General features: G+C 33.1%; 1 protein-coding gene across 1 annotated transcript in view; it reads right to left on the bottom strand.

Moving 5' to 3' along the window:
• SLC38A6 (solute carrier family 38 member 6) overlaps window positions 1-12,990 on the bottom strand; it is a 55,095-nt gene that overhangs the window by 34,199 nt on the left and 7,906 nt on the right. The window contains exons 4-5 of the mRNA XM_037503470.2: window positions 3,640-3,692; window positions 656-695 (exon numbers count right to left, since the gene is read on the bottom strand). Coding sequence (XP_037359367.1) covers window positions 656-695; window positions 3,640-3,692 — 93 coding nt within the window. The remainder of the gene's footprint in view (window positions 1-655; window positions 696-3,639; window positions 3,693-12,990) is intronic.

The raw sequence follows: 12,990 nt of genomic DNA, 5'->3' as shown, positions 1-12,990 counted from the left end.
TACCTTTACAAAACATACAAACATGATTCCCACATTTTAGATTTAAATGTTAAATACATTTAGTCAACAACTATCTATAGTTAAACAGTAATTTTTGTTTCCATGTGATTTTCAATAGTAAGATCATTTTTCAAAGGTAACAAGATAAAAGAAAAAATTGAAAATGTATCTTATTTGCCCCCAGCTCATTTAAAATTTAAACCACTTGGTTATTTTTAACTTTTCGTTATAAGCAGACACTTCATGTTTATACCTGATTGTTTACAGTTCCTTTACTTTAGTGTCCCTAGGACACTACTCCATCTAAAGTAGTATTCACCAAAAGGGATGATCAGAGCAAAAGTAGAGGGAAAATATTTTCGAATCACTAGAAGGATTTTTCCAAACTGTACCTCTCCCTGTCAAACTATAGAAAGCCAATATTTTAGAAGTGTGTTACAGACCCAATACCAAAATTGATATCAATGATTTAGTTATAACAAAATTTAGAATCTATTGTCCTAAAAGGGCTTTAAAAAAAGATCTAAAGGATTTCTGAAGATACTTAAGCCTACAAAGTTCAGGTTTCTAGCTAGACCTGTGGTACAGCAAGAAAGCAAAGGAGGAAATCATTTCTATCACATCTCTGCATAAGTGGCATATTTTCAATGCTTACCTCCAATATTTTGAATTACTATGGTGCCTGCCACCACCACCTATAAAAGAACAAATGTATTCTGAAGATGAAAGGGGAAATAATATAAAAGGACCAGTATTTTATTAAAATCCAATAACTACTACTAAAAAACAGATGCAGAAGTTGAGTGAAGAAAAATTGGAAAGTCTGCCAGCCATTTGTAATACATAAAACTAATAATCATCACATAAAAAAACCTTTCTTTAATAGTTCCATGGTTACTATAAAGAACACTTTTGAAAGTTTTCTTGGCAGTCATTTTTAAACAGTGAAGAGTGTTAAAAAGCTAGTAATCAGTGATTATCAAAGTGCAAAAAAACTGAAATTGAATCTACCTGGTCTCATTCTTCATTTTTTACTGGTTTTACCAAATTGAGGTAGATTGCAACAGCTTGAGGTGTGTTGTGCCAATGATGTATTCCATACATGGAAATTCTATAGTCTTTTGAGTATATCAGGTTAGAATACACCAACTCTCTGAATATCCTTGTTCCAGTGACTAGAAAAACCTGTAGCAGAAAATTCTAAAGCCCTAACATTGTCATATCTGAAAATTTAAGCAAAATGTTTCAAACTCTATAATATGAGGTAAACTGGTAAAAGACAATGGGAGGGAGTAAAGACTAGTACACTGGGAAACTCCGTCCCTTTCAAAATGGGGCAGTTGCTACTCAGCTCAAATCAGATGGCAGCATATGAGAATACGATCCAGTCTAGCTACATCTTCTGATTATCAAAAAGTCAGAAATACAATTCTTTCAAAATTTCATAATCAGTTTAATATTTAAAAAGATATGAATAAAACAAAATATGCCTAATGACTAAGTTCAGCCTGCAGGCTTGCTGGTCTGTGATCTTTATCCATTGTTGGTTATCAGATGTACTAAGAGGAAATGATTAAATGATTAAACATTCTGCTTCCACTTTGGTCTTTTGATCATTTAAATCTTGGTGGATCTATTTCCCTAATGTATGTTTGAAGCTGACGAGCTACTTAGGACCATTCAGTCCTGCATGGATTGGGAACAGATCATCCTTCAGATCCATCTCTACCAGGAATTTCATCAGTGGCACAGCATTTGTCTACTGGAAATAATCTAAGCTCTGGGGACCTAGTGGCCTTAGGGTCTGCAGGGTTGGGATAAAGATGGAAAATACAGCCAGATGCCTATGGAAACGTGGTATTTGTTACCTTAATGTTTTCCAGAAAAAAACCTTTGTATATCACCCCATCTAAAAATCAGTGCCAAAGTATCATGGTTATTTGAGGAAATATAATTTTGACTTTTGTACACTATCTTTCATATGTACTTGACAACTATTGCCAAATATGAAATTTGGATCTCTTTTCTATTAACATGTTATAAAAAGAAATATCAACTTAATTATGATTATCTTTCCATTTGTGGGGTAAATATAAGAAATTAATATTTAGAAAACCAGTCTGTATTTTTATCTACGTATGTCTTCAGTTGAGTAAATAAATTTATAGACAATTTAAAAAATCTTCCTTAAAAGTTCAAAACATTTCAAAACTATTTCTTCAATTTTTGTAACAATGCTATAATATCATATCTGTATCCTATCTAGGAAGAAGAAAACTGAAGTTTCAACCCAACTGTAAACAGGGAGAGGAAATATAAAAAAAGCAAGCAAACAACAAAACAATCCCTCATTTAGTGTATCTTCCGTGTACCTACCTACTAAGAATAGGGTACATACACTAAAATGATAATGCAACTACTCTAGAGTTTTAGCTAAAGGAGACTCAACCATACATGATTTTCTTTTAGGAATGCAGGAGATACTAATATGAATAATAGAGATGACAATGATGATGCTTAGACTCAGTTTAATTTCCAATTAAATTAATTGTTAATGTAGGAAATTGATCATGATTATTCCAAACATCCTGATCTTCAGGAAAGAGAATTGTTCACAGAGATGATTAACAAAACAATTAATCCTTAAATAAGATATTCTCCATTTTGTTCAAATTTCAGTTTATTAAGTTCCCAATCATGAGGCTACATAGTGTAATATAAATAGCTCCTTCAGTACATTAAAAAACCAAGTTAATGTAAATAGTTTTCCCCTCCCATTATTTAGTTTTGTTTTTGTCCTCCCAGACTCACTTCTAACTTAGAAGTTAGTTTAGCCATCTAGAAATATAGTATCCTTTTAGATTAAAAACAAAATAAACAAGCAAAACATACAAACAACAGATTTACAAAAGAAAAGTCCTGTTTGGGGCCTAGATAAAAATGGCTATAAAAATGATAGTTCTTACAAATAAATACCACAACATAATAATATTTAATTACTGATTATCTATAGAAGACATATTTCCCCTCATTCTTAATTTAATATGCCAATTACAAATGATTGCCCAATAAATATTACTGTTGTCTCTCTTATACTGAAAAGGAAAAAGCTGATTTAGAGTCAGGAGTCCTAAGATGTAATACTGGTTTTATGTAACTGTGTACAAATAGGTCCTTCCATTTCTCTGGGTGTCAAGTTCCTTCACCTATAAATGAGGGGATTGCTAGATAATCTCTTAGCACAGTTCAGCACTTAAGTACCAGTTTTTTAAATATTCATACTATAATTTTAATTCTATGTTTCAGGCTCTGTAGGGAGTTAGAAAATATAATAAAAATTAATAAGGAAAACCTAAAACAGAAAAGTGTTACTATTTTTGAAAATATTCACTGTATCTCTTTCATTAAAGGTGAAACACTCTAAAACAATTAAGTGCTGACTTAATATTTATTTTTCCTTTTTTATAGGAAGGCATAGGGAGACTTCTCTTGCCCTTTATGTTCCCATCATTGTCTTTCTTCACTTTAGTATCCTTTTACTCATCTAGTTTCTTTTTTCATATATATACTTGTCTCCTTTAACTGGAAACAGAAGGGGAAAAAATGGGTTTTGGACACAGCAAGAAAGAAAGAATTTACCTTTCCAGGCAATCCAAATGCAAACAGTCCAAGATCTTCATAAGATGTCACAGCTGTTAAAAGAAATTAATTTTCATTTTTACACAAACCTATTTGTGGCTCAAGTCTCAAGGGGAAGAAAATTATTCCACGACTACAAACTAAGCATAGTATAATTCTTATGACCCAGGATAGTCAGGACTAAACACAAATAAGAAAAAAATAAAATTCTTCCTAACACCCCCTAATAAAGATAATAATAGAAAAATGTTTGACTTAATTAGGAATTTTATGTAAAGAACTTGAATAATTTTCTTTACCAAGCTTTGTAATTTTTACAACAAAGTATAATCATATGCTTAAGATTTTCAATTTTTACTTAGCAGTGATGGCTTTCATTTTTTCTAAATCACCAAGGACTCCTTTCATGTTTTCTTAGTGTAGCTCATGTTCTGAAAGATTTTCTCTTTCAAACTGCACAAAATTAATAATTATCTCTCATTTTTATTGGGCAGAAATTTCTGATTAGTACAAGGTAATCACTGTCAATGCAAGATTAGTGTAATTTTGGTTACCATCTAACAACCTCCCTACTTGACATCTATCTATGTTTATGTTAATTTGCATAGGCTGCACATGGTAAATTTGTGATTTCTCATAGACATTCTAAAATATTGCCAATAGCTCAAATATTCCCATTAACTTAGCAAACGCCTAGTAGTTTTAGAACCCTAAGTTAAAAACAACTGACTTATAGCTATTAGATAGTCAGACTAAATTTAAAGCAGAAGTGACCTCTTCAGGGGGAAACTTTTGAAGGCTTGTGGTCTGAAGGATATAGTCATCTTGGAATAAGCAGAATTTAGCAAATCCCCAGGTTGTCCAAGAACTATTCGTATTGCATTAATTCAAATGGAATAACTACTTGCGAACAATCCCACTTCTTACTACACTGTAATTGCACATACTACACTGCCCAAATGTAACTTTTTATTGCCAGTGGTTTCTGAAAACTACATATGTAATATTAGAGAGAGTATGAAAGTTGTATCATACTTTAAGAGACATTCATTTTTCCAGACTACCTAACATGATGAGAATGTGTTCATGATAGAAAAAAATAGCCTTACCCTACAATTAGTAGGGCATACATTTTCTTTTTTCATTATAAAGAAGTATGAAATTACATTTTCATTCTACATGTTCAAGAAATATGGTCTCAGAAAAAACAAAAGTTAAATGGCCCATAGTAAAATCAAATCATGCATGTGTCCCACATAGTTTCATGTTCTAACTAATTGAGGACACTGGTAAAAATAAAAGCAGTTAAACATTTGTATAATCTTTTAGTTTGAAAAGTGCTAAATTTTATAGTGCTTACAATAAAAAAAGTACACTAGCAGGTAAAAGGGCCTCAAATAGCAATACCCACTTCCTATTAAGTCAAAGATGGCTGGGTCATCATTTCCTAAAGCAAGTTTTAACATACCCTTTCAAGATATACATAAGTTTCCTTAAAATTGTTACTAAATTAACAACAGCAACAACAAAATCCCTTTATACTTACATAAACAAAGACAGCAGGGATATAAAAATAAGCATTTTTAAACAATTATGATCTTACACATTACTACAGAAAGAAAAAAACTGAAATGTTAAAAAAAGTTTTACTTCATGAACAGCAAAAATTTAAACTTTTTTTTTGCCAAGCATATATTTAAAATGTTAACTTTCATCCATTATCAGTCAGAAAATTTAGAAGCTTTCTAGACAGTTATTTTTGTAATGTATTTACATACTGCTAAACACAATGGGAAAGTATTGACGCAATTTTGTTTTGAATTTGAGATATATAAGTAGGAATCTTCGTGCTTCAACAATGAAAGATCTCAACAATAATCTTATTGGTAGATTTTTAATATATTTAGCACAGAAGAGAGTTATGAAACTAAACACTGATTTTTTATGTGAAATGCCAAAAATCTTTTTCTCAAACACACACATTCTAAAGTGAATTTCATCACAAAAGTTAATAATTGCTTTAATCAATAAATCTTTACTTGTTTAATATTCCTAAACACACATAGTAGTAATGTTACAAAGGGGTAAAATTCCTTTTATCTGGAACTCTTGGCATATGTATTAAGACAAAAAAGTCTCTACATGTTCATTTATATCTAACACTGAGAAGGTAATTTTGCTATATGTTATGTTAGATGTATGTGAACCAGGTCTCTCCAGAAGATCTCTGATAAGACACTATGAGGAGTGAGATTAAAGAAATATCATTGCTGAGTTTTAGCATCCCTCTTTGATATTATAGCTAAATGTGTCTGTTCATTCTTAAGAAAAATTTTCCTTCCAAGAATTTAAAGAAAGGAGACTTTTTAACATTATGTATGGAAATACATCACTTCATTCTTAAAATGACCTATTTTGCACAGTTCCTAGCCATAAACAAATTATCAATATACTACTCATCAAAATTTTAGCATTTGTATGTTTATAGCAGCACTATTTACAATAGTTAAGCTATGGAAACAACCCAAATGCCCAAAAATAGATGACTGGATCAAGAAAATATGGTACATACACACAGTGGAATATTACTCAGCAATCAAAAAAAGATAAACACATGCAGTTTGCAGCAACATGGATGGAGCTGGAAGGGATCATCCTCAGCGAAATAAGTCAGAAAGAAAAAGAAAAATACCAGATGGTCTCACTCATAGCAGGAATTTAGAAAACCTAAATAAGGGACCAGGAAAAAGACTAATTAATACAAAGTAAAAATCAAAATCAATAAGCAACTATAAACCAGAGACACACTACAGGGTGCGGGGAGGAGAGGAGGGATTAGGATCAAAATAAGGGAGGGTGCAATTGTATGGGATATAACCAAAATGAAAATGCATACATTGTGCAAAAATGAAAAATGATGTAAGAATTATATAAAACAAAATATTAAAAAATAAATAAAACTTAAAAAAAACTTTAGGATTTGTTTTATTTTTAAACAAAACAAAACAAAAACAAAACAAGTATAGATTGGATGATAAGCAAATAACTTTCCCATAAGTAAAAATCATAACATTGAAGGATTCAAAAAAGAATAGATATTTCAATTCCCTAAACTTACATAACTTAAACATATACTCTTAATTTTTTAAATTGAGGCAAAACTTTATTATTCCAGAAAATATAATCAAACAGCTTAATGAAGATAGTTCTGACTGTAATTTCAGATAATACTGACATACACTTACACAATCTCAATACCTGCTGTCTATGATTTTCTAGTTTTTTTTTTTTTTAAAGATTTATTTATTTATGCATTCAAGAGCTGGGTACAGGCCAGAGATGTGGGGGGGTCGGGTGGAGGTGAGAGGATTCACCAGAGACAGAGCAGGGAGCAGAACAGGCAGACTGACTGAAATACACTGCTGAGGGGAGCAGAAGGGCGAGCCAGGAGAGGTCTGCTGTGCCATGTGGGTTTCTATGGGGCTGGCGGGGATGGAGCTCATGCTGTAGAGGCTGCAGATTGCTTCATAGTGCGGTGCTTAACCCCTTGCACCACCAGGGAGGCCCCTATGATTTTCTAGTTTATTAAAATCTCTAAATACAGGAAACTTCAAACTTTAGAGTGAAAAAGGTTTAAAGTTTTAAATGGAAACTGAGTACAATGTTAAATTCTAACTCTGCCTTCAAGTCAGCATATCTAGCTAGTCATTTAGTCCTGCCATTGCCATTATACTATTTTTATCACATGCAAAAATTAGAAGTACGTTTTCATGTCTGAAACATCATGAATATGAATAATGGCATCTGGTTTAACATTTGGGTTTTACTAAAATAAAATATGTACACACTCACCCAAATGCTTTATCTCTATATATTCATTTATTAATGGTCACCTCAACATATAAATCAAAACAATATTCTATTATTAGGGTAACAAAGATACTTGTTAGCAGTGTAAATTGGTACTGACTTTTGATATGCAATTTAAACAATGAACTTTTAAAATATTTAAATATTTGACTCCTAGGAGCTTGCAGTTTAGTAAACATAGCTGAAATCAGAAAATTATTATAGGCACACCTTGGAGACATTGCACGTTGGGTCCCAGTGAATATAGCAATAAAGTGAGCCACACAAATCTTTTGGTTTCTGGGTGCCTAAATATAAAAGCTAGGTTTAGAGCATAGTGTAGTCTGCCAAGTATGCAATAGCATTATGTCTAAAAAACAAGGACATACCTTAATTCAAAAATATGTCATTCCTAGAAAATGCTAGCCATCATCTCTCACTGTTGGAAACATGGCTCCAACAGGTCTGCTATAAAACTTCAATTTGTACAAAATACAGTATCCTTGAAGTGAAATAAAATGAAGAGCAATAAAACAAGTTGTGCCGATAGTTGCAAACATATTCATCATGCATTACTCATATTGAAAAAGACTAAATGTTCAAAAATGGGAAAGTAAGCATATTATAGTAGACATACCTGATGGAAGAGTATGTCTTCCATCATCTTCTAGCCATTAAAAACCATAAAGTCAATATTAAGTGAAAAAAACTGAATTCACAAAATTCATTAAAAATAGAATTCTATAAAGTAAAATACATGAGAGTAAAACAAATTATGAACAAAAGATAATGATCATGTAGCCTTTTTTCTTCTTTTTTAGGGGTAGGTTCAAATATTCTTTAATAACTATAATGGGATGGTGAAACTTTACATTTAAAAACCTTGTCACTTCAACAGTGACATTTCCTCCACCAAGAATCTAATAGGATTTATTTTAAAATTTCATTTATAAAGTGAAAGATGCTTTAATAGATATCAAAATAAGATGTGATGATCAGTCACATTACTTAATAGCACATTCCTATAAAAAAGAATAACATTAATTATGAAAATTATAAAATTAATTCAGTCTTTTACAGGAATTCATAGAGCAGTACTTGGCACAATCTTCCTTAAATAAATAACTGACTACAGTCATTAGCAATCTATTTCAGGAAATATATTTTGATATTAAAGAAATCAATTCTATGCTTTGAGGGGGCAGAAAGGCTGTAAATCTTAATCAAGTAAATTGGGGGAAAATTTCTTCTTTAATGTACCATCAAGGCATACTCTAGTGCTATTTTGGCTAGACCATGAGTTTAGCCTCCACAGGAATCATTTGGAAAGCTGCTTCCCATGAAGTAGTGGAATATTTCCAGCTAGTTACTCCAGTGTTCTGTCTGCTTTGCATTTTTCCCTCAATGAAATAGGACAATTAATAAACTCTGGTTACAGTACAAAGACCAAGTTTCAGCAGCAGCAATATTATCTTTGGAGCTGAATTGAGGGACATGTGTTATTCAAATACAGTTCAACTCTCAGAAAGTTAGCCAATTGGAATGCACCCTTATTATTTTTAAATTATTTTCTTTCTTGTGTTTTTCATCACTTTCCTCTAGCCTTTTTTTCCTCCCAAGTAGCATTGTATAGGTTATTCATTTACTGAATATCTACTATGCAACAGTATTACCACCTCTGATCTTTCTTAATATGTATTTAAATATAAGTTTATCAACTGTGACATGATTTTAGAGGAATTGCAGTGAAAGAAAACAGATTACTAGAATATTAGGAACACTCTCCTTTCAAATGGTACAGAGATACCTATACATTCAGGGCTCATTTCTATAACTCAAATGGCACAAAGGCTATGATCATGCATGCATAGAGAAAATGCTGAGGTCCTAATAGATCGCTGGGCTCTGCAGTGAACAGTATCTCACAAATACTACTCATTAGTTTTCAACTTTTAGACTCAACTTACAGATAAAACATGAGAGACTTAGTTATAATTAAAAAATAGAAAGTAAATATTGATGTTCTAAGCCTGACATTGTAAGGGTGTAGCAGAAAGACTGGGAAGCAGGAAAAGGTAAAAGGATAGGAGCACTAAAATCAGATAACACAACAGAGTCGAGAGATAATGTTTCAAATCTAAGCAACAAAAATAAAGCTTAAATACATTATTTATTTAAAATTATAAAATAATCAATGAAAGAATTATTGAACATAAACTAATGAAAGTTAGATGGGTGAAGATAGGATTAGTACACCCAAGTTAAATACCCACCTTTCATAACAAAGTATCAACAGAAAACATCTTAAAGCATCAGCAAAAGAACATTATTTAAACTAAGGAAGGTAAACACCAAAAAAAAAAAATTTTAAAAACAAAAACTCTAAATGTTGCTACTCTTGGGAAATGAAACTAGAAGTGGGGAATAATGAGGAGGGAACTACTCCAAGTTGTCCTGCCTAAATGTGCACACACACCTACATACACACACATCTGTGACCACATGTTACTTTTTTAAAAAAAAGGGTTAAGTTAAATATGTTTAAGGGCCTCCCTGGTGGTGCAAGGGGTTAAGCACCACACTGTGAAGCAATCCACAGCCTCTGCAGCATGAGTTTGATCCCCAGCTGGCCAAGGAGAAACCCACATGGCGCAGTAGACCTCTCCTGATTCGCCCGCTGCTCCCCTCAGCAGTGTATTTCAGTCAGTCTGCCTGTTCTGTTCCCCACTCTGTTTCCGGTGAATCCTCTCACCACCACCACCCCACATCTCTGGCCTGTACCCCAGTTCTTGTATGCATAAATAAATCTTTAAAAAAATGTTTAATACTCAGAGACTCACATCCATAGTTTCCCTCCAATCCAATAATAAAGTTCAGCTTTGATACAGGAAGTATTTTCTCTAATGGCCACACAAATATGAATGAATCACTACTTGAGCAGAGCGCACACACAATCTGGCCCAGAGTTTCTCAACTTTGCTTCCACTGACATTTTTGGTTATGATAATTCTTTGTAGTGGGACATGTCCAGTGCATTGTAGAATGCGTAGCAGCATCCCTGGCTTCTACCCATTAGATGCCAGTAGCACCTCATACCCCCTTCACCCCTTCATCCTCAGTTGTGACAACCAGAAATGTCTCTACCCATTGTCCCCGGGGGAAAGAAATCAAGTCCACTCATCAACAAAAAGGATGAAAGGAGAATACCAATTCACTGAAAATGAAGTCACAAAATCAGCCTACTTAATTAATTGTGGGTCAACTGAAATCTATGCTTGCTAATCAAAATAAGAAAGAGATGAGAATATAAGTAGTTTGGATAGATGACTAACATTCCAAACAATAAACAATGCTCACTTGAGTTCTGAGATGGAAATAGGAATCTACTGTTTTTTAGTTGGTCTCAGTTCCTGTGTGTTCTCACAGTAAAGGCATGTCAAAATACTGAATGGGATTCATCATGGGACTAAAGCAATCCATATGCTTTATATGATGCCTACACCAATGCTGGGCAAAAAAAAAAAAAAAAAAGACTCAGCTTTGTTGACAAATGGTATGCTAGTGTTCAAATGTTCTGTAAATGTTGAACATTCTGTTTTACAAACTATACAAGACATTTTCAAAGGTAATTTTGACTATACATAATTTTTGCCTTGCATGTTGATTTTGGAACGTTCAAAATATAATCCCTCTGTAGCTCTAATACATCCATCCATTCATCACCCATGAATCCAGCTTTTATTAAATACCCTCTGTGTGACAAGCACAATTTGATAGATGCTGAGAAATGGTTTGAATATACACTAAATTTTCTGGAATACAATTACCATGTAAATCCATGCTTGGAACTTGGCCAAAACTTGTTCATCATTTAGGAAATCACATCACCAATAGCATTTGCTTTGTTTTTGCTTTTCCTTTATTTCACTGTATGGCATTATATTTCATATAAATAGTATGTTTCCTACGGCTGCTGTAACAAATTATCACAAACTTGGTGGCTTAAAACAATAGAAGTTATTCTCTTCTATAGGGTTCTGGAGACCAGAAGTCCAAAATGTTTCACTGGGTCGATATCAAGGTGCCAGCAGGGCCACACTCCCTCCCAAGCCTCTAGAGAATCTATTCTTTGCCTCTTTCAGTTTCTGGTGATGGTTGGCACACCTTGATCTGTTACCCTCTCATTCCCCTCTGCTTCTGTGGTCACATTGCCTTCTCTTCTGTGATTATCCACTGTGATACATGTGTCTACATTTAGTGTCAACCAAGATACTCTCCCCATATCAACACCCTTAACTTAATAACACACACACAGAATACTTCTTTTTTTTTGCCATAAAAAGTAATTTTCACAGGCTCCAGGGATTAGAATATGGGTATCTTTTGGAGAGAGTTATCAGCCCACCACAGGTAGTCTCCAGGAATTTCATTTCAGATAGTAAAGGGAGCATGTTGAATTTTTTCTTTATTAAGGGAATGGGCACTGCAATGGATAGTGTTAAGATTCACTGCTCTAGGTAGTTTAAATTTTTTAAATGGAGATAATAAAGCGAAAATTTTACTCCTTGTTTGTTTCCTTATTGCTGCTAAAAATTACAAGCCTTAACAAAGTTATAATCTTACTTTAGAAAGAGGGGCGTGGGTACTGTATTCTGCTTCTCAGTGGATTCTAGGAAGTACCAAAGTTGTCTTTGAAAATAACTGATGTGTCTCAGTATCTACCTTGACTCTTTTCAACCATCTCAGTGACGTCTCACCATCTTAGCAAAAACTCCAATTTCCTTAGGATCTGACACTTGCTATCTCTTTAGTTTTATTTTCTCCCTTGTACTTATGCACTAATAATTTAATAGTAATAAACTATTTTTGGTACCTTGAATAAAATATTCACTACATGCCTTTTACTTTTGTATAAGCTGGAATAGTCTGTCTTGTTTGCTACTCAAATTCCTTTTGAGCTCAGTCCTCCAGGGTATTTACTGACTCTTAGCCCCCCAAACCGACAAACTCTCTCTCCTCAGTGAGCTATCATTGAAATTTGCACATATATAAATTATTACACATCATAATACATTATAACTATATACTGACTTATTTGTCTCTTCTAATATAAGCTTTTTCAGGAAAGGAAGTCAATTTTGTTAATTTATCTGCCTCTTCCTGATAAAAGACTATTGAATGAATGAACTTCGATCTCCAACTTGTGTTCTAGAACATGTCCATGAAGATATACTTCACAATTCACATATCCAAAACTGATCCATTTTTATTTTGAACCAATGCCCTCTGTTGTATTATTAGCTTCATTAATGAAACAAGGAGGGGAAACTATGACACCAGGAGATGTCCTACATATCTTCTCCTTTTCACATTCAGTCAGACAAAATCTCCTCTCAAGTCTAATTCCCCCGCATTTTTTAACCTGTTTCCTTTATTCCCCTTGTAACTGCATTGGTTCAATTCCTCTCTCCATGATTCCTACACTTCTCTAACAGCCAGGCC

Source organism: Talpa occidentalis, unplaced genomic scaffold (assembly GCF_014898055.3).
Source record: "Talpa occidentalis isolate TD23 unplaced genomic scaffold, MPIMG_talOcc4v2.1 talOcc4.11, whole genome shotgun sequence".
In the NCBI taxonomy this organism is placed as follows: domain Eukaryota; kingdom Metazoa; phylum Chordata; class Mammalia; order Eulipotyphla; family Talpidae; genus Talpa; species Talpa occidentalis.
The sequence above is the reverse complement of the archived record's forward strand: the minus strand, read 5'-3'. Positions and strand labels throughout refer to the sequence as shown.